The sequence below is a fragment of the Apteryx rowi genome, unplaced genomic scaffold (assembly GCF_003343035.1).
Source record: "Apteryx rowi isolate R43461 unplaced genomic scaffold, aptRow1 scaffold_15, whole genome shotgun sequence".
In the NCBI taxonomy this organism is placed as follows: Eukaryota; Metazoa; Chordata; class Aves; order Apterygiformes; family Apterygidae; genus Apteryx; species Apteryx rowi.
This window is the reverse complement of record NW_020447752.1, coordinates 829512-851644: the sequence shown is the minus strand read 5'-3', so window position 1 is coordinate 851644 and position 22133 is coordinate 829512. Positions and strand designations below refer to the sequence as shown.

Genomic DNA, 22133 nt, shown 5'->3' with positions numbered 1-22133 from the left:
GGGGGGGGACAACCCGGCCCGTGACCCCGGTGGCCCGGGCGGCGCCGCCCCTCCCCCCCTCGCCTCAGCCCTTCAAGCCGCCGAGCCCCGTGGGGCAGCGGCCGCCCTCCCTTCCCTTCCCTTCCTTGCCCCGTTACCGGCGGGCGCCCGGCCCGGGGCCGCCTTGCCGGGGAGCCGCGGCGCCCTGCGCTGACTCAGCAGCCGGGCAGGGCCTGTCGCGGGCTGGTGTCGCCGCTCTGCGGCCTGAGGCGAGCCCCCCACCCAGCGGCGGCGCGTGAGGAGAGCGGCCGTTGGAGCGCGCCCGGCATTGGGGGGGAAAAAAGGTTTCCTTGACCCAGGGCGTTAGTCACAGAAGTTGCGTGGATGTAAACACGGCATTTCAGCGAGGGCTGAAAAATCCCTGCCGCTCTGCGGGCTGCGATACCGCGTCCTTCTCGCCCGGTTGTGTAAGGAGCAAAGACGGAGCCTCCGGCTGCCTGCGGTGGGTGTCTGCCAGAGGGAAACGGTCTCCTCGGGCTGCTCAGTGCACTTGAAACCGAGAACGAGACCGGAGGAGCTCAAAGGGAATTTCTGTGCTTACGTTTAAGTTATGGAGAGAAGATAGCTGATGGCAGCTTGTGAGAAGAGAATGAGGAAGTCGTGACTGGTATAGTTAGAAATGGCTTTTTAGTGCAGATATTGCCKAAGTCTTAATTCTCTAGAGTATCTGTCTTGTGTCAGTGGTTTTTGGCACGGTTTCACTTACTTTACAGAGCGATAAAAACATACTCTAGACAGTGTTTGTAATTCAATTAACAGTTAATGGATACTAGTGCTTATGAAGAATGCACAATTGATTTAGGTTAAGGAGAAAATGAATGATGCCCATGTTGCCTTACCTTTTACCTTAAAATGACCAAATGCTTAAGGTAGATGTAATGACATTTTCTGTTTGATACTTACAATAGTCATGTATGAAAAAGAATAACATTTTTTTCCTAAATAAATACTTATTTAGTGCTGATAGTGATGTAAGAGCAGTTGTTACAGGCTACTGAATAAAGTCTAAAAAGCAGGTGTTAATCAAACAGGTAATGATAGCTGTAGCAGCTAGGCTATGTCCATTCAGTCACTGTGTGTCTTCCTCCTGCTGTGACCCCTGAAATGACTGTAGTTATATAGTGAAACAAGCTGGCTTCTGAGGGTACTGACAGACACTTTTGGTTAATTGTTTTATTTTTCTATACTTATTTGCATAGCACTATTTTTTAATCTTTTAAATATAAAAGCCAGCTCATCAGTTTTTAAGAATATGTGAAGAATTAGAGTAATGTTTCTGCAACTGACAACTTTCCTTTAAGATGAGGAAAAAATACTTTTCAAAACTCCAAGTTTTAAAACTTGGAGTTCTCTTGGGTTAAGTCTTTAGTTTTTAGATTGTATTTCTGGACTTAACTCTTGCCTAATAAACTAGGGCAATTAGAGATAATTTGTTTTGTATGGGAAAAGTGAATATTGATCCATTTCCGTTCTTTGGTGCTGAAAAGTAGAAAATAAGTCTTAGTTTAATGACAGCTTATTGGCATGAAAGTCTGATTACACAGTTCATCTGGAGTCCATCTGATGTGTATCCGTGAGCTCAGCCATGTGACAGGGATACCTGTGTCTTCGTTAGGGGTCAGGGAAGGGCCATTGCTTGTTCATCCTTCTTGCACTCCGTTCAGAGAAAGCTTAGGAAGATTACCTAAGTGTGGGTGCCCTCTACATGGAGGTTTCTTTCTTATTATGTCTGGGATGAATTTTGCTCTTGAAATACCTCTAAAACTAGATTAGTGACTATAAATTGTTGCATATGTGTCTAATTTTATTAGTGCCTGCAATGTTATGTGTAGTACAGCTTTGAAGAAAAGTTACTGACGGTGTTCAATATTCCACTGGTACTGCAACACTTCTAATGTCAGCTTACGGCAATGAAAGTGAAATACCAGGTTTGGAGAGATGTTTCTTAAGGAACATATGTGAACGTGTTGTTGTAAACATGTTTAGTCCTATGGCATTGTTTTTCGTAGCTTCTTTCTAGAGTAAGGACTCTTTTCTTACCTTTTGTGCTCAGTGGCTTGGAAGAAGAATTTCTGGAGTATCCCCAATGGCGATGTGTTAAGTTCCCACAAACATAACAGCATAACACCAACGTAAATGGTGTTCAATTTGGGGAAAATATGCAATTTAATATAGAAACTAGTCTAGTTAATACAGGAATTAAAATACCATCATTAGTGAGGTGAAGTACATGTTCTGTTTGGTTAAGGTTTTACAGTAGGAGTAAGTATCAAACATAATTGTTTTAATGTCTTTATGCTTTGTAAAAAGATATTCTTCTGGAACAAAAAGTAGGAAGAGAAATTATGTTTAAAGAAAGTTGTATCACTCAACTTCCTTCCGTAAAGAACCTGGTGCACTTCTGTTTGCTGTTTTGTTCAGTAGGTTTTGGTGAGCCACCTGACAGTGTTTAAACACTTGACCCGCACAGCTTGTAGTCCAAATTCCAGCTTTAAGTAGAATATGCACTTCTTGACAGAAAATCCAGTACAAAGTACTTTCAAGGATAAAAAGTAGTAAAGTAATATTCATATATGTTATTTAGACTTTTCTTGTAGTGTTTCATTTTATGATTAAATTGTATGAATCAAAACTGAAATCCAAGCAATATGGAATAGGTTTATTTGGAGTTATTTTCCTTTTGTTAAACCTTTTGTAAGACAGTAAAACAGCAGGTTCAGGGAGTGCTTGAAAGACATTTAATTGTTGGAGAAACTAGACCATTGTTTCTAGTAAAGTTCARTTTGTTACCCTGAAGTTAGAAGAGCTAGAAACTTTTCTTTAGGGTAAGCAAACACAAGGTAACAAACTGAACTTTGCTAGAAACAATGGTCTAGTTTCACTGCTAGTCCTATAGGAACTGAGTTAGTGCTGGAGAAGATTCTACTGGGGGCAGCCCTGCTCTAATTAGGATGAATTGCTGTATTGCTGTGTCTCTCTCCTTTCAGACTGTCCCTTACTAGTCAATTTTTGGGGTTACCTATGATTGGCTGTTAGTCTCTTCCTTCTTTAATATGCTTTGCTATTACATTATCTCCTCAAATTCCTGACCCTTTTGGTTTTGTGCAGAACTCTGCTAGAAAAGGAGGTATGAAAGCAAGCTCCTTGTGCCTGCTTTCGCCTCTTGAAAGCAAATCTTACCTACTTTGGTTTGCAGTTGAGAAGTGGAGATTACTGGGCTTGTTATAGACGTTCATGTATTGAATTCCTAATGCTTGGGGAATTCATGCAACATGCTTTTGGGATGATGACAGATGGAGTGGAGTAGCTCTTTAATAGCAAGTCGCGTATGATATGGGCTTTAAGATACTAATTTCCTTTTTTGCCTTGTGACTGTTTTCAGGCGGGAGCTACTTCCATGTGGGCGTCCTGCTGTGGGTTGCTGAATGAAGTCATGGGTACTGGAGCTGTTCGTGGCCAACAGGCTGGCTTTGGTGGAGGTACTGGCCCATTCCGATTTGCACCAAATACAGACTTTTCAGCATATCCATCTCCAGCTGCAGGAGGAGCTAACATAGTTTGCAAAGCCTGTGGACTTTCCTTTTCAGTTTTTAGGAAAAAAGTGAGTATACTTCCTGTTGTGTAATATTTTTACTAATATCAACTAATCTGCAGGCATATTGGGAGATGAATAAATATTTTTCCTCAGATGGGGAAAACCAAGGCAGATAGCCAAGGAGAGAGTAAGTGCCTTATTCTGAGGTCACAGGAAATTAATGTCAGACAGCATTAGAAGTTGAGAGGTCTGATGCATCCCATGCTCATTAATCAGTGACAAATTAGATCTGATCTGACCTAAAAATTAGTTGATTCTTATTTGTAAGATACATGTTTTAATTTTAGAATCTTGAATATTAAAATAAATCTTCCTGTGTTTTTGAAGATGATATCAAATGTAGTTGTGGGCTATTGAAATGAACAAACTGGATGATGGAAAAGCTAAAAGCTCATAACTTAGTATTACAGCTTCTTTCTGTTAAATACTAGCATAGTTCTGCTTGTTTCCTAACCAGGTTTAGTTCTGTGAAATGCTATTACACTGTAATGGCCTCTTGCTTCATTTGGAGCCGGGTTGGTGGGTTAATGAGGCTTCCAGATAAATAAAATTCGAACTGTTAAAATTATTTCTTTGTAACGTGATTGTCCATCATCATTATCTTGTCCACTTAGTGACCTAGTTCTCTGTGGCTCATTTGGATAAACCTGAAACCTCTTTCTTCCGTTACTATGTTTGGTTTCCCCTTTCCTCTTACTGCAGCACTCTGTTATTTGCATGGCAAGCACAGTGTGAAAGTAATGGTTGTGTAGGGACGTTTTCTGAAGCGAATATTAATTTACTAAAATCCTGAGGAACTTAGGTAAAGAGGAGTTTGGGTTTGTTCACAGTGGATGAGAAGATTGTTTTAAATAGCTGCTCAAAGTCTTGCCTATTCTAGCTTCTGTATCTTGTAGTAAATCTTTTGAACAAAATTCTCTTCAGAAATGACACCTAGGCACTTAAGGAGTATTTATCTGATGTCTGGTTCTTCACATTTAAGACTTGCTTATAGCTTTTTTAAAATCAACTGAGAAAAAGTATATTGTCTTAAGTTTGGGGATTATACTGTTGTTTTACACATGTGAAGAAAAGCAGTGACACTTAGTGTATTCAAAACTATTTTACCCAGTAATTACAAAATTTTATGGTATGTTAAACTACAGTATAGGTACTTTGTTCATAATGTTTTATTCAGTAAGGCCTCAAATCAACTTCCGGTGTTGCTACAAAAGCTACATAAACCCTGAACACTTGCAAAACTATTTGACAGGGCAATTTTATATACTTAACAATTTTGGCATACATCATTTTTAGGAACTGAGTGAAAGCCTAAAATCAATAGTAAATGATGTAGTCTGAAGAAGGAAAGAGCAGCCTATAGATTTGTTTTCTGCATCAGTAAGTATCTCATGTACCGCTGACTGGTTATTTTGTCTTTCTGCTTAGCACGTGTGTTGTGACTGCAAGAAGGATTTTTGCTCAGTTTGTTCAGTCTTACAAGAAAATCTCAGAAGATGTTCTACTTGTCACTTATTACAAGAAACAGCATTTCAGCGACCTCAGTTAATGAGACTGAAAGTAAAAGATCTGCGCCAGTATCTGATTCTCAGAAACATACCGACAGATACTTGCAGGGAGAAAGAAGACTTGGTGGATCTTGTGCTGTGCCATCATGGATTAGGTTCTGAGGAGGATACGGACGCTGGTAGCTTGCATTCTTCACGGTCGCAGACTTCCGCTTTTTTTACTCATCCATTTTCTATGTCTGTATCAGTGTCTTCTCAAGGAGAACTTGCAAACAGAAGAGGAAGCACAGGAAATGGAACACCTTTACGGGTACAAAAATTCAAATGTGTTTTATGATATAGCTTAGTTTTTTTTGTTTTTGTTTTTTTTTTAATGCAATAGTTTGAAACTAACCAAAACACCGGTTGGGGTGATAGCCGAAATCCCTTTCTATATCTCTGACCCGAAAACGGAAGACTACTAGCAGCTTAGGTGAAAGAAGTGAGTTAAATCCATAATGATTAGTAGCAGTTGAAGCTTTAAAATGTTATTGTCATCTCTTATCAGTTTGGTACACTAACAAAAATATTTTAGAATGAATATATATATATTTTTTATTCTAATTAGTTTCCTTCTGTACACAGGGACAAACTGAAAYGTCTTTGGTAAATAATGAAGAAGAAGAAGAAGAAGAAAGTGCAGAAGAGCAGGTGAGAGAAGAACTATCCAAAGAATATATTTTTGGCATGTGACACCGTAAAGTACTCTAGTTGTTTCAGAATTCAGCATTTCTAGAAACAGATATTTGTAAATAGTTGCTTTAAAGAGAATAAAACTTGGGCCAAGTTGCAGCTTAATGTGATCTGTGACAAAGCAGAACAAATCTGGTGCTCTGAAATTACTAGGACAGAGAATTAAAAACATACAATTGGTGTGTTTCAGACCCCTGGATTGTCCAGAAAGCGAACGAGGGCATCTTTGTCCGATATTTCAAGTCTGGAAGACATTGAAGGGTTGAGTGTTCGGCAGCTGAAGGAAATACTTGCATGTAATTTTGTCAACTATTCAGGATGCTGTGAAAAATGGGAACTTGTGGAAAAAGTGAGCAGACTATACAGAGAGAGTGAGGAAAACCACAAGACACGTAAGTTTGTATTTAATTCTCACTTTCTTAAAACTACTTCTTTTCTGGTCTCCACTGGCTAGTTCTGCCAACCAAAGGGCTTGGCACCTTAGTTTCAGTGCTTCGCTGGAATAACTGGAAGGTATTTTTTCACAGTTTGAGCTGCGTCTAGAATAGCTGAACATAGTACTAGTTAGTAATTAAGGCTTTCAAGGATTGTGTTTCTTTCTGGGGCTTTTTTTTTTTTTTCTTTCTTTTTCCAAAGCTCAGACACCTCGGCTCTCATAACAAAGGTAAATTGCACAACTTAAAACCAGTTCCTTGGACAAAGGCTGGGCACATCCAGGTCCTTTACTAGGTTTCACAAGGTATTAGTGGGAGAGCTTCTGCAGTAGCTTTCTCCAGGCCAAAGGAATTCAGGTCTTTTACTGTGGTACAGAATTAAAAGCTACAGTGGCAGAAATCCAAGTTCAAGTGGTTTGGTATAAATCCATGATTCCCTGATAAGGTGGTTCTGTGGCTGCAGCTGAATGACTAGTAATCTTCTAACCTTTGTTACACTAAATTTCAGTCTTTAACCTGCAGACTGATTCCTGTTAACCAAGTATGATTTGAGAAACATCTTTTTGATGTCTTCACAAGCTCGAGAAATTCCTGCCTGGCTGTGCATTCCTGCATCTGGTCATTGCTGCTGCTGTGCAGCCAGGTGGTAAAGATCAGGGAACTGTGGAGACTGGAAAACTTACTTGCCCTGGGCTACTTTATAGCCAGATTGTGACAGCACCAATGTTTCAGCTGTGATAATCAGGTGTGAAATAATCGGCTAATCAGGTGGGAAACCAGTGTGGAGAAGGGTTCGGAAGATGATGGCTACACACAGTCTTGAGTAGGACTGCTGCTGAGTGTCAAAACACGGCTTAAGTGAGACAGTCCTGTCAACTGAAAATTTAAAAACTATCTATCTCTCTGAAATCAAACTTAGGATTTTTTCCACATGGTCTTACAGAATATACATGGTGTTAAAGGGGCATGTTGTCTATTTTCAGTGAAACTTGACAGGCTTTCTTCACCTCTGTCATCTTTACAGCTTACTTGATTAAGGCTTCCACTTCTTAGTTTGCCTTACTCTGTACTATCACGTTTAATCTTCTGATGAAAGTATTCTTCCAAATGAAGTAAGCTAAGAAATGGAAAAACAACATGCTCTGAATTTTAATTCAGCACATTATTCACTGTTACTAAATTTGGAGACCGTTTCCAATCCTGAGTATAAAGAATGAAGCCAAATATTGGATGTTAACTTAGGGGGGGGGTTAGTGGTATTTGTTTGTTGTTAAGAATATGGAATAATTCTCAGCCAAGCTTCTGTGGGCTAGAATAACTATTGTACCCATACTGCAGAACAAATTTATGCTAAATTAGGCTGTCTCTATAGTTTAATGGATGCTTGGGCTAGAACTTTTAACTGGGTTTGTATAGCCCGAACATATGAGGTGTTGCTTTGCAGAGGGGGAGAAGATGCAGCTGAACGACAACGACGACAACCTGTGTCGGATCTGCATGGATGCAGTGATCGACTGTGTCCTGCTGGAATGTGGTCACATGGTCACTTGCACGAAGTGTGGCAAAAGAATGAGCGAGTGCCCCATCTGTCGACAGTATGTTGTACGAGCAGTGCATGTATTTAAATCTTAAATGAAGACCAAAAATGGATTTTTCTGGTTGCCCTTTGACTTCCAGGATTTCTGTGAGCAAGAGTACTGAAGCTTGGGGCGTATGGCAGGTTTTAGTTCTCAGAATAAACCATAACATTTTGAACATCAGGATATAGAAGTTTGTGAATCGCTTTTCTACAGTGTACTTAATCTTACAGTTGGGCGGTATGATGCCTGTGTGTACAGTAATAGAGCTGCCTGACATACCTTATTAAACCACAAACTGTTCAAGTCAAACTGTTTACAGCTGACCTCGAATCACTTCTTGCTCTCTTCTGAAGAATATCACCTCTAATTATTGCATTAAGTATTCAATAAATGGTCAGGAAAACACCTTTACTTGACCATATTGTTAGACTATTACACTGTCTAGTGCTTTAGAAGCAATGAATTTATCAGTTGAATATTCAGCTTTTATGTAATTAAATATAGAATGTAACTGTTCTGACACTGTTCCTGCAACAGCGTTAACAGTCTATAAAATAAGATTGTAGAAAGCACTGCCATTAACTGTACCTGCACAGACGTTCTTAGGCAATCTATTTTTATGCTGATTGCTTCATTCAAAATGTCTGTCCTTACCTGTGTAGTGTCTTGGCCTATGCTTGTTGCACAGTCATTTTACAGGGCTCYGTCATGTGGTGTCCAAATACCAACTTTTTTTTTTTTTTTTTTTTTTTTAGTTTAGGAGTAAGATGGTGGGTTTTTTTTGTTTTTTTTTAAGGGTCTACTAAAACATACCCTTGGGGTCCTTAATCCATTCATGCCTATTGTAACTATCAATCTTACATGTGATGATTGTACTTCATGTGCCGACAACCTGATGTTACTGTGAATACTAATCAGGGTCATGAAACTACTTGCTGCTAACATTTGGAATGTATGGTATTACTAACCTTAACCGAGTAGGGTTTTATTAAGGATAAGGGAAAAGAAGCGTGGTGTTTGTTTAAAACTTGTAACCAAGGCTGGGCCACTATTAAACAAGCGTCCACTTAAGTTGCTGAGTGACCTGTGTGTAATCCTGCACTGGACCAGTTTCTAGCTGGACTTCTTACCATCAGGAGGGTAAGTATCCTCTTGAAGCAAAAATCTGGAGTCTGTGACAGGTGCTCCCTCCTCACCAAACCGTTAYTGCAGTTCAGGGGTTGTGATGGAGTTTCTTTCCGGGGGCCTGGTATCAGGCCCTGCAGTCGGCACTGGGATCTGGCAGATGGCCCTGGAGTAGGATGGGGCAGAGAACCCAGCCGGGGGCTGGGTCCTTGCTGAGCAGCTGGTGACAGCAGTTGCAGATAGGCGGCTTCCATTTGAAGGAGTTCAAGGGGTAGCTAATTAATAAAGGCAACTGCAGGTACTTTAGCTAAACTTAAAGAAATGCAGTTTCTTGGCAAAGTAATGGAAATAGGGATGAGCAATTTTGCACAGTCTGTAGTACCTGAGAATTCTTACCTCTGCTTTATTACGTGTCATTCCTGCTCTTTTCCTTGGTGTGGAAAATTAAGCTGGCTGCCAGGCTTAAAAAAAGAGAAAGTAGCTCCTCAAAATAAAATCCACATCTTAAAGACAGTGCTGGTTATTTTTCAGAAGGGAGCAAACCTCTTAATGGCTTTATTTTTTAGAAGTAACTTTTTAAAGTACTTGATTCCTGGAGTCTCTGTTCAGTGGGTGGTAAATCGATGAAGAAAAACATACTGTACACATTATTTCCATTCTAATTATCAGCCACACAAGTTTAATAAAGATCTGTGATGGGCTTTTCCAGCCTCTGTGTCTTTTCTTACCTACCTCTCTCAGTACTATTGATTCATCAACTCACTCTTAAGCTTTCACATTCTTCTTGAAGTATACAGATGCTCTAGGCCTACGTGTTTATCCCCCCACTCCCATGGTGCCAATGTATTGGTGTATGTCAACTCTGAGGCACTGGATAAAGTGCTGTGGACTTACTGCTTGCAAAATGATAAATGATAGAAATAGGGGCTCTTCCTGTTAATCTCTTTCCCATCACAACTAGAAACAACTCTAGTTGCTCTAGTATGTTGTATGCATCAAAATGTTATCTGCCACTGAGCTTTTGTTCAAACAGTCACTGCTATAAGTCTTGCTTGGTTTAAATAAGCTCAGTACTTTGGCTCACTCTGTACACATGAAAGAAAAGCATGAGAATAGAAGACATTTCTCAGCTGGAAATGTGTTTATTGACTGTTTACCAAATCAGGCTAACTACACTCACCTCATAAGCTCATGCCTTAAAGCTCATCAGGGAGAAGATACAGGTTCACACACTTGTGGCAGAGCAAAGCCGGCATCTCAACAGGAGTAAAGGCTGTAATATGAGAGCTTTTTCTTTCTCTTATAACCCATTTAACTATCACAACTCCTGAGTGGCAGGAGCACTTTGGCAGCTTAAACCTTACCCACCTTCAGAGCGTGTGTGTGTGTTTAATAACAGATCCTATAAAAAGAAGACAGCCCCCAAGACAGTAGATACAGCTCCTAAACCCACAAGTGGTTACAACTAAACTATTTACTATTTCTTCTTCACATATACGCTTGGAGTAGAGCAATAAGCATCGATAACTTGCCTACAGCTGTTGTTGCTGGAGGTGCTGTGCACATTTTCCCCATATGTAACTTGACAGCAGGAAGAGACCCTTGGTCTCTCACCTCACCTGCTGGTGGTGCATTAAATACATGGGGGTAACATGGAGCTCTAGTGAAAAAAGCCACTCTTCAGCCAACAGCTGAAGCCCAAGCGCAACCCCCCCCCCCCCAAACCCGAGCTGGAACAGAAACCCTCATAGACTGTGTCTCTTTTTGTACAATTGTTTATACAAATTCAACAAAGGTAAAACTGCATCAGGAAGGTCTACGAAAACAACACCTTACAACAATGGCACTTATGAATGCAGAATTTTACAATCAGGAAATAACCATGTTATAAACCTTAAATGAGAACTCAACTCACACTTCAAAGAAAGAGAGACTACGTTTGACCATTTATTCTACTGCTGGACTCACTGTATAAATTAATTTTATATTGAGTACAAGAGCTCATGCTACAGAGTGAAACCCTCCTATGTGCAAAAGCTGAAATTGGAATTTTTAAAATTTTGAGAAAAAGGTGATTTCTATACAGATAAAACTTGGCAAAGTGTTTTACTTCAACTATAATTTACACCTTATTTCCACAACATGCTTATGTCACTTCTGAAGTATACAAAGCAGGATATAAACTTCCATTAAAACATGCTTTAAGTTGAAAGTATTAACCTACTTTTCCTGACCTGGGCACGTTTGTAGATAGATACTGTCTACGAAGTATAGGTTAAGTTCTCTCCTACCATAAGTAAAGATAAAAATTGGCAATCAAAACCGAAACACTGGTAATGCATTCAAACATTGCATAAATAATTTTTAAACAATTTTTGTACAAAAATAGTTTTGCATAATGTAAGATGTAACAAAACAAAATGTGTTAAGAAGGCAGAAATGCAGTGCGTGGTCCACTTTAATGACACCAACTTTTTTTTTGTTTAAGAAATGAAAAGCAGAAATCAAATTTACACTACCAAGCACATGCTGTGGTACTTTAAATAACAGTATTTCTTGGAGATCAGTCGTCTTCCGGGTGTGAACAATTATCATCAATAACAGTCGCCTTATGAATTTGCATAAGAGCCAGTGCAGGACATCCCAGGTAGACTGAATTAGTGGCACAGGTTGAAATTCTTAACATGGGTAGTTTAATGTCGTTCTCTCCTTGACAAGAGTTGTAAAATCCAATCGTGATATTTTCCAATATTCCAAGTTCCCAATTGAAAATAAAATCCCTACATGTTCTTAGTCCCTTCCCCCCCTTGCCCCAGTATTTACACGTGTCCTTTAACTAACTCAGTTTTTGCAGAAGTTTTTCTTCCACTTGCCCAAACTGAACGCTTACTGACATTTCTGCTATGAACTGCTCACAGCCTTCTTTTGTCACTTGCTTGCAGTACCTCAAGTCGATCTGACAGATGTTTCCACAACGTTTRAAGTAAGACAGGCACTGGTCAGTCACCTTATTGCAGTCTGCCGAGAAACCACAGGGAGAGAAATTTAAAAGCATGCCTCGATTTGTTTTTCAGCCCAAGGATGGTCTATACTGAGGGGGATACCTCCTTCTTGCTCCTCCTTCACTGTGCTGGCAGTGAAATCACTAGGTTAAAACCCCACCAGCCTGACGACTGTTCTCTGATCCCCGTGACCCTGCTGCATAACTGATAAAGCAAAACATGCCAGATGCGAGAAGCAGCAGAGTTTAAAAATCCCGTGTGGAGGATGAGCAAGGTGCAACACATGGCCCTGAACAGGGACGCACAGTCGGAGTGTCGGCTGGCGGAGGCCCCGGGAAAGGCCGGGCAGCTGGAGGATACTTGTTTCACACCAGCAAAGCACCCAGTAATTGCAGAGACTGACTATCGATAGGGAAATTATAGTGGGAAGGGAAAGGGGATGGGTAGAACCACTTCCACTAATGATTATTTCACACAAGCTTAACAGACATGCAATTCCCCTCCTCCTCCCCTCCCTTGTGTTTGTGTTCCACACCTGATAAATTAATTTCTGTTAACGAATCCCGCGTGGTGGTTCCGACTGCAGTCAGCAGGTTAATAGACTGATCTGTCACATGATTACAGTAACTAAGATTGAGTTTGGAAAGCAGAGGCATGTGCCGTATGATCAGTCGTAAAGAAGCATCCGTAATATCCAGACCAGCCAAACGCAGTTCAACTATGTTCCGTAGTTTACTCCGGTTGTCAATCTGACCTGGAAAACGGGGGTGGTAGGTCGTTCATAAAAGTGCCATCCAGTATTGCAAACATTTGCAGATCTATATGAAATGCACTGTAACACACAACGCTGCTGCCCTAAGTTAACTTCAGACGTTTTTTGCCTGTCTGCTGCTTTGGAGGGGATACCAGCAGGAACACTTTTCTATTTTTGGCACAGGCTCGTGGAGAAAACCACTTCCTGATATCAAAACAAAGGGATAGAAGTAACTGCAGGGACCCAGCAGAATTACTAGTCAGGAGTAAGCAGTAGGCTGTGCAGTGCATGCCAGAAAGCAGATCTGATTTGCTCAAAATTTCACCTGAGCTGATATCCGGGCGAATGTGGCATGACCCACAGAACTGCTCCTTCCCTGAACTGGAAGAAAGTGTTTCCATACTCTCTAAAGTACACCCGTTGCAGCCTGAAGAGAAGAAAGTCAGACAGAAAACCAGCACAGTGGCTAAGATGACTGTTCAAGCAGCCAGAGAACACAACTTGTCACCCAGTGGCTTCCAGCAAGGTGTTGCAAGTCACTACTTTGAACACCTTGCACACACCAAAGCCCAGAACCCAGCCCGTGCTGTTGCAAGGATTTCTGCTCATTTCCTCCAAGTGGGGCCAGCAGCAGAGCATGCCACCGAACGCATCTGACAGCTCTCCCGTGTGCTCCTCCCGCCTCGTTACCTGGCCGGTTATCTGTGGGTGGTGACAAGAGGTCTCTCATCTGTGCGTCTTTCAATCCTTCTGCCCACTGCACATCCAGAGTTCGGAGTAAAGGACAACTGGAACTACAAAGTGCCGACACTGCTATCCATGAGCACCCTGATAACAGCAGGTCTCGGAGACCTGCAGATACAGAAGAAATTGGAGCACTTGGCCTAGCCAGAGAGACGTACACGGTGCTCTTAGCTACCACGTGCAGGTTAGGTTAAGCCCGACGCCGCTCTGATGGACAATCCCGGCACTCCAGGGTAAGCAGGGACACGCAGGAAGCCTCCTCCCGCCCAGTTCTCCATCTCACCCACAGCCCGAAACCTTGATACTGTGGGTGAAAACAGTTCCCTACACCTCCTCGACCGCACAGCTTGCTATCGTGGTTAGCATGAGTGCTTTCCGCAACCTTACCTGTTGACTAAGACCTGCCCTGTATTAGTTTTACCTAGAAAGTCAAGTAGTTACAACATAACTAGTTTCTAACCATCTACTTATCTCCTAGGATACTTGGATCCCTTTAGACATTCCTCAGAGATTCCTCTGCAGTTTAGATATTAATTGGTTTGCTACAGTTGGTGAAATGGTCAAAACGTCACTTACCTGGGAGTCTGTTGATAAGCCAACTCAGCTGCTTTTTAGATATGTTTGTCCAGCTAAGATCAAGGGTTACAGGCTGTCTCCTAATAATGCCACTAAGCATAAGTGGAGTGATGGATTTACAATGGTTTAAATCTATTTTGGTCCATAATCTTTTGTCACAGCACCTACCCAAAAAGAAGAAAGCCAACAGCTTAATTTGGTACTTGTTTCGATCTCTGCAAGACCTTAAAAGGTGTCATTAAAAGTATGGAAACTACTTCATAGCAAAAATAAGGCTGAGTGATACTAACATAAGCACACCAACAGAAACAGTGCTATAGAAGTTTGAAGTTTCTCCAGGTATATCATGCAACAGAGTATTGATTTATCCCACAGAGCTATGAATGTCAGCAACTTAGGATCCTGTTCTAAGTCATCACAGCATTTGTTAAAATCCATTTTTTAGCCATAAGTCAAGCACCACATCTTCTTTCTTACCTTTTGAAAACAAAGATCGGTTTTAAATGCTACTGTCCTCACTTCTCCCGAGTCGTCTTTACCTCGGCCAATAAATTCTGTAAAACATATCTCCCCTCTCCCTTCCTGTTCCGTGTTTTTTGTTTTATGCCTATCTACATATCTTATGTGTTAATATAATACACTCTATTGTTTTTAAGGGCAACAAGCAAGAAGTCCTAATGGGTTTCCAAGACTTTGCATTTTCTCATTTTTCCATTAGAAAATACTGCATTTAAGTGGACAAAAACATTTACCACCTTTCTGTGACACCAAGGAACCCATGGAAGATGGACACCATGCACATCTTTTTGCACTGAATTATCAACTTCAATCCTTCTGTCATTAACCCAGTTTGTTACTAGACTGTGCCAGGAAGGAGTCTCTACTATTTGCCCATCTGTGTGCACATTACAGTTGATAATCTGAGATGACAGAAAACAAGATACTTTACTACAAGTTCAACCAAACACATAAATCTGTCCACTAATGCTTCCTGCTACGTTACAGTGACCGACTGTGTCAATTTTTACACTCTGGTAACCAGAGCGCCGGACACATTGCGAGTAAATACGATAATCAAGGATTCTTTCATCAGCTTTGCTAGTACAGAACAGAGCGAACAGGATCGCTCCTCCGTGTACCCTGCATAAGGCAATAATCAGAACGGACCTAAAGAGAATACTGAGGGCAACTTCACCGTTTCTTAACAAACGCCGAATAGCTGAGCTTAGCAGTTAGCAGGTCCTGAGGACGGAACGACACCAAGACTTAGCATGACCTAGAGTGACCGTTCCAGCAGCCAAGGGCTACAGAAAAGGCTGCGAGTGCTCCTGGGCGTTACAAAGCCTGGAAGCCTGACACATGCACCCGGCTGCCCTTCCATGTGCGCACCCATCAGAAACCCTGGAATCTGCTGTCTCGGAGAAAGCTTGGCTGAAAGAAAGGTAGGTACTTTTCTAGGCACTGCTGGTCACCCTTTCTCCTTGGGCTTGACAGAGCTTCAGTGACACCCTGCCCACCTCTTCTAGGAGACATTAGTGCCTCCGGTCACCCATTTCCCTTACGAGTCCCTCCCACGGCATTTTAGCTCTAGCTCCATTTCCTGCCCTCCTTACCATCTGTTCCAGGTCTTGCAAACTCTCATACAGATGCACAAGTCTCTATGACTGAGGTAGCTAAAGACAGCCATCCAGACTTCCCTCTGCATCACGTGTGCTGCCCCATCATCCAGGGGGAGCGAGTCCGGAGGGGGGCTGATGGGAGGTGGCCGGATAACGTGCCGTTCCATCTGAATGCATTTGGGAGGAGAGAGCGAAGGCGGTGGCCGGGTGATTCCCCGAGGTGTGCTTCGCAGGCTGGGGATGAGCTGGTGCCTCAGCTCCCGGGGAGTCCCGTTTAACCCTTTGCTGAACCTATGGAGTCTCTCGTTGTTGTTCAGGGCACGCTTAGGTTCCTCGTTCTCGCTCTCAGGTTCAGATTTGATGGGTTGGTGATTCTCATTGGCAAGGCTGTTCTCGGTTTTTTGGATCTCCTGGTTGAGCTCCTTGCTGAGCTCCTTGCTCAGTTCCTTATTGGGAAGCCGCCTTTTCCGCCTCATCTTGAATTTCTTCTTGTCCCTGGACTCAGCGCTCTCCGTGCTGGGACCTGCAGTGGGTGAGCTGGACCGTGACTGGTCACTCTCCTTGGACTTGGGAGGTGCTTCCGGCAGGTCATCCTCAGGCTCCTGCTTGAGGCGTCGCAGGGGTTTGAGCATGGCAGCTCGGTCATCTGGAGTCTTCCACGATCGCCGCTGAAAAGGAAAAGACAAGGGCTGACTCTTTGGGCAAGAACGCGCTCCGCAGTACTTCGCATGCTGCGCCTGGGGCGGGGGTCGGACTGCCCTGCCAAACGGGGCCAGCGCGCAGCTGAGCGCAAGAGTACGCTCGCYGGCCAAAGGCATCAAGTTCAAGCGCCATCACAGGGATGACAACGAGAGTCCAGCTATTGGCCTCCTGGACTCCCAGACACTGATAAATACACGTATCCCCCATGCATAATCCTGCGGATTCGAGGACCTTGCTCGTTACACAGCAGACAGCTTATGTACAGAAGACTAACAGCACACCCCAGCAGGCCAGAAGAAACCAGGCTTGGGACACATTAGTGGTTCACTGGGTAAAGCACCCACTTTAAAAGCTGGCTGACATGCACTCACGCCCTCGGCCAAGAGGTGAAGCTCTGAAACACCCTGAGCTGCAGTCACTGACTCATGCTGCTGCTGCGCTTCCGTCGTGGCCCTCACTGCTGGATACTCACCGCCTAGTTCAACTACGCTATAGCTGCCCCTTTATGTCCTATGAAACTCGGTTCATCTTCTCGAGCTTCCCCCGCCACCTCCTGCGCATGCAGGCCGGGGGATCCGAGTGACAGCTGTGACACGCTGCTTGTCCGATGAGACCTCGCACTGACACGCTCTCCAACGCGATGTGGCCTCACGGGTTAGCCAGCACCTTCCTCCCTGCCTGCTCCCTGCTCGTAACAGCAAACCACACTTCCCTTGCTCATTTTAATCTAATCTCGCTTTGATGGGCACCAGAGAGAAACTAAGAGATGTATAAACCAAAACCAGGAAAGACTTCAAGTTTAATCCGATCACAAGCAAGAAGGAAGCTAGCAACTGTTAAATGAAACAGCATTAGTAAGTGAACACGCTCCTGGTATCAGAAAGCCCATGCTTTTGTGATAAGCTAACTGGATCAAGGCAGTGGATGTGCTCCTATGCTGCAGGCTGGGGCACACGACAGCAAGCGGATCGCCCTGCCTTTAAAGGAGGAGGTCGCAATAACTTAACGACAGGTTAAAACAAAAAAAATTAACACATGAGGCTACTGTCAGCTTGCAGCATCCTCCCCACAGGACAYTGAAGCATGCATAATTTAAAGGCATCAGACTTCGTTGTTAGCCAGATTGTGAGAGGTAATCGATACTGGTGCCAGGTCACCCACGGCTCCCYGGGGTGCCGGAGGGGCTCTGAACGTGCCGTGGTACGAACCGCTGGGGGTGTGTGCTGCAGGGGCAAGATTCAAGCACACAGGGAGAGCAAAACATCAGCACTGAGCACAGAATTTTATTCCTTGGCTCTTTAAAACACAGCTTATGGCTGTATTTTAATACAGGACACCTGAACAGAGAAAACAAAGCAGGCCYTCCGCGGCTCAGCTGATCCGGAGCGTGAAGGTTTACATGAGAGAGAGTTTCCGTAATTTCGAGATGTAAATGGGGTAATAAAACCGCCTGCAGTGACACAAAGACATGACTGATAGAGAAACTGGCTCACAGTACAGCTCACATAAGGAGGGGGGGGTTAAAAGAGATTAAAAACACATCCATTAAAAAGGCAAAGTACCTTTTTCCTGAAGAGTTTCTCTTCTTTTCCAAGTTTTAGCTGTTGGAAGAAAGAAAAGTAAAAACCCCAAAACAGGACATTTGTTGTGCTGTCTGTTGAGGAAAGCACCGTGGGTTGCCAAACCTTCACGGGCTGAGGTGTTTTCATGGAACAATCCAGGTGATCCATAAACACTCCGGAGAGTCCACAGGGATGGGAAAAGGAAAGCATGGCCAGAAACCAGATATGCAGAAACTGGAATCATGAATTTTGCTCTCCCGCTCCACCAAAGCAACCCCAGGCCCTGCACCTCTCGTACTGTGGCGTCCCCACTATCAGGCCTTGAACGGCGGACTGCCAGGTCCCGTGAGCTACACCCGCAGCGCACAACCAGCCACTGCTCCCGATTTCAAAGCCATCATACGTTTAGTCATGAGAAAGGTTACATCTAGCTCTTCATTTCCACCTCTGCAAACCAGCGTTTCTCTCTCTCCTAAGTAGCACATTTTGCAGTCCACAGGACACGTTCTGAACGCCCCTGCTCCAAGAGCTCAGACCGATCAGTTTGGGGAAAGCTGTCTACGCTGCTGCCGCGAGCAGCTCCTCCCCTCTGCAGGCTACGGGAGGGAGGTGTCGCTTCCACAGCTCCTCTCATCACTGCTGGGTACTGCACAGTTGTGGATCAAAAAAAGCTGCCATGCGCCTCCATGTGGCTAAAGACGAGAGAGTTTCCATTAAAAATTGGTTTTCACCTTGTTCCTACCCCAAGGATCTTGTAGGGATGTCTATTTAAAGTGGGTTTTCCAGCCTTTTGAATAAAACAACAGCCGTAGCCTAGTGTTTTCGGCCTCTGAGTACCCCCCAAGCTTTGCTATTCAAACTAGTGTCCTGTTAGACTAGCGGTTTTCAGAAAGGAAAGTAAAACATCGCCATTTCTTTTGAAACGATCCAGAACTCCCAAATGAGCTAAAAGGCAGAAAGCAAGAGACAGGAGCCCCGAGCAACCCACAGGCACCCGCGTACGTATGTAAAAACGGCGTTTTGCCATACCCGTTTTCTCATAGCAGGTTCCTGGGGTTTCTCAAATTTCCTTTTCCTTCGCAGATGCACCTCATCCGACTTTCTCCTCAGTATGGAGTCAACTTGAGCCTTCTTGGAATGTTCCTCAGATTTCCGCCGGGGAGTCTCTTCGCAATCCCCTTTCCGCTTTGCGGCGTCTGTGACTTCCTTATTGTCTCTGTTCATTTTCTGTTCCTTCAGCAATGAGCCTGGGAGATTTGATGCGTATTTGAATCCTGGTCCGCGCTTTTGCTTGTACGCCAAAGAGACACAAAACACAAACAAACTTTATATCTTATGCCTTTCCAGGCTATTTGGAGGTAAGCTGCCTCCAGCACTAGGGGTTGAGCCCTTCGTAGCAGACGCAATGATTAAAAAGGAGTTAGGGTAGCAGTAATTTTAACCTTAATGAAGTTACTTTTTATAACCGCACATGCTCTTTGCAAACTGAGACAGATGCTGAAACTAGTGTTTCACTAATCGCAAGAGACACTTCAGGTTTCATGTAATAAAATTTTACAAAATCCGGAAGAACTATTTTCGTCTTAGAAGTTAAAATGCAGCAGTGCACAGAACTAATCTAAATATTCCCCGGGTTTCGGGTGAGGTGTTGGTACATGGAACAGGACTACATAAGATACATTAGGGAGGAGAAAGCCATCCGCTTGTTTCCTTTGACTCTACTGAATTCAGTACAAAACCAAAAGCTGGTACAGGGCAAAATTACATCTACAAGCCAGAGGGAATGTTTGAGCTTTTGTATCTCGTTGCAGCACCACTTATTCCCATTAAACTCACTTTTCCAGTCTTCCCTGCATGGTTGCACTTTGGACACTCCCAGCAGTTCGGCAGCTCGTCGTTAACCACACCGTCCGATTCCTTCACCTGGTGAGAGAGGGGCACAAGCCGAGTCACGAGCGAGGAGAGGCAGCTCCCGTCCCCGCGGAGATCGCCCGGCGGCGGTTCGCGCAGCTCGCTGCTCTCCCCCTCGCCCGCGGCAGGAGGGAGCCGTGGGCAGCCGCCCGGCCCGGCGGGTGCCGCGCGCGCCCGCGGTGTCGCCCCTCGCGACGGCGACAGGAGCGGAGAGCACGCTGCCCCCGCCGGCATTCAGCGCGGGGCTCGAGTCCGGGCTCGCTGCGAAGGCCGAGGACGATGGCAGTCTAACCCGAGGCACGCTCCGCTCCCGCGGAGAAGTGGACTGTAATCATCCCATCTCCAAACGTCCTCCCACACCTCCGACTCGAAAAGCTCAGGCTTCCCCCCTCCAGCGAGCTGCAGGGCGATCTTTTAAAAGGAAGGTTTTTCCCCCTGCACGCTCGTTCTCATATAAATTTATGCTCCAAGGCGTTTTCAGAAGCCAGGAGCACTGTAATCAAGCGTTCCCTAAAAAATGTTTCCTTTGTGTTCCAAGCTAACAGTCCCATGCAGCCAGCCCCCAAGTCCGTACGCCAGCAGAAACGGTAGCTGCCAGGTCAGTTAGAGAACAGGCAAACTTTAATGGTCGCACACAGACATTTTTAAGGCTTCTCACAGCCACGATTACCCAGCTACTGTAACGACGAGAAATGCTGCTATTTTATTACCACGGAGGGATTGTGGCGTTTTGCCTTCTGAAAGAGAAAAGGCACGCGCGGTGGTGTCACACCGCAATTAAAAGCGCCGTCCTGCCGTACGCAGCAGAAAAGCTGGTTTTGAATTTCCACATAGGAGCCTGTGTTACTCCCCAAATAGGAGATAGGTGTTTTTGAAAAGAAATTTCTGTGAATGAAACCGAAAAATAGAGCTAAGCTAAAAACCACCCTCCACGCAAACACATACACTCACAGATGGCACATTCGCATCTTAAGGGTTCAATTATATTTTTAGAAAAAAGCCTTGGAGGAAAAAAAAAAAAAAAGATTTATTGCTACTGTAGAAAAGAAAAACACGCGACTGTCAAGACAAACAGCTGGGCACCGGCRGCGCGATCGGGGGACTGCAGCTGCAACAGGCACGGCCAGAGAGCTGCCGATTTTTCACGCGCGCGACGCGTTTCCCGGCCCAGCGGAGGCAGGCCGGCCGCGCGGGAGCACGTCCTCGCTTCGCGGGGCTGCTTCCTCCAGCCCCGCGCTGGACCGCTTCCCCATCGAGCGAGAGCGACGGCTCGTCAGGCTCTTTCAGCAAGTCTTCTGGAGTTAATAAGTGGGTAAATGAAGTGGGCAGAATTTAAATACTGGTTTTATCACAACTGTGCGCCTTTGAACCTTCTTTCCCATGGTAAGTGCAGGATACTCCAGGAGGAGCTGTGTACATCTCCGCCTCGGGGGAGCGGCTCCTGGCCCCAGCCCAAGCTGGGAACAAGTTATTTCCCGCACTGAATATAGAGCGAATGCTACCAAAGGGAAAGCGCTACAGCTCCGTCCCTTCTGCGAAGTTTAAGGAACTGAACAGATGTGAGGAGCTGTAAGCAACCGAATTAGACGCACACAAACCTGCCACCGAACGCGGCCCGAGCCTGCCAGGCTGGGTGGGAGCCGGTTTGGCGGGCTCACTGCATGCTGCAGGTGAGCGTCTAAGCCCCCCCGCATGAGGCACCTGCGGGAACGTACCTGCACGGCGAGGTCAGCGACGCACAAAGTCTAAACGCGAGGCTACCCCACTACGAAGTCTTCCCGTTAGGGAGCACGGAGCCCCCAGGGTGCCGAGCCAACCTCCCCGAGCCGCGGGCAGCAGCGCGGCTGTGCTGGGAAAGGTCTTTGTATTTCTGCTGTTCTGCCAACGCACCTAAACATATTAATCTTTTTCATCATTATCGCTATATCCACTTAAAAGATGAAAAGGAATGGGCTCCTGCTGGGGAAAACATACCCCCTTTCCTTAAGATAGCGGCATCAAATACTGCGCCCAGTCACCAGTGTTGACCAGTGTTATTAGCAATTTGCCACGTAGCAAGAAAAATTCATCAATTTGGGTTCAACTCAAACACTTTAACAGCTAAGGACTACTCCTCTGCAGATCTCACCGGCTCCCCCTGGAAACAACGTGGGCAAAGCTGYGGGTGCGAAAGCGTCACCGTTTCGTAAGAAACTCTTCAGCAAAACAAGCGCTCGTGTTAGTATTGTATATTCAGGAAAAGCAGCAGGG

The 22133-nt window shown here is 44.4% G+C and overlaps 2 protein-coding genes across 10 annotated transcripts in view; one reads left to right on the top strand and one right to left on the bottom strand.

Annotated features, from left to right (window-relative positions):
• Window positions 1-543: 543 nt before the first annotated feature.
• RNF34 (ring finger protein 34) lies at window positions 544-9721 on the top strand. 2 transcript variants are annotated; one of them, XM_026058833.1, is made up of 6 exons: window positions 544-646; window positions 3422-3640; window positions 5063-5452; window positions 5767-5832; window positions 6065-6266; window positions 6817-7730. In XM_026058833.1, exons 2-6 carry the CDS (start codon window positions 3437-3439, stop codon window positions 6843-6845), a joined length of 891 nt encoding a protein of 296 aa, XP_025914618.1. In that variant the 5' UTR covers window positions 544-646; window positions 3422-3436; the 3' UTR covers window positions 6846-7730. The 2 variants fall into 2 exon arrangements, with proteins under 2 accessions (XP_025914618.1, XP_025914617.1); XM_026058832.1 differs by lacking the exons at window positions 544-646; window positions 6817-7730 and adding an exon at window positions 7753-9721.
• A 1049-nt stretch (window positions 9722-10770) lies between these two features.
• The window catches only part of KDM2B (lysine demethylase 2B), a 120674-nt gene continuing 109311 nt past the window's right edge, over window positions 10771-22133 (bottom strand). For 3 of the 8 annotated variants that reach the window (XM_026058838.1, XM_026058846.1, XM_026058845.1), the window contains 9 exons: window positions 19809-19895; window positions 19002-19271; window positions 17973-18011; window positions 15703-16376; window positions 14090-14253; window positions 13460-13621; window positions 13095-13196; window positions 12551-12769; window positions 10771-12031 (listed from right to left, as the gene is read on the bottom strand). In XM_026058838.1, coding sequence (XP_025914623.1) covers window positions 11850-12031; window positions 12551-12769; window positions 13095-13196; window positions 13460-13621; window positions 14090-14253; window positions 15703-16376; window positions 17973-18011; window positions 19002-19271; window positions 19809-19895 — 1899 coding nt within the window. In that variant the 3' untranslated portion in view covers window positions 10771-11849. The remainder of the gene's footprint in view (window positions 12032-12550; window positions 12770-13094; window positions 13197-13459; window positions 13622-14089; window positions 14254-15702; window positions 16377-17972; window positions 18012-19001; window positions 19272-19808; window positions 19896-22133) is intronic. The other 5 variants (XM_026058839.1, XM_026058841.1, XM_026058840.1 and 2 more) reach the window with 5 other exon arrangements.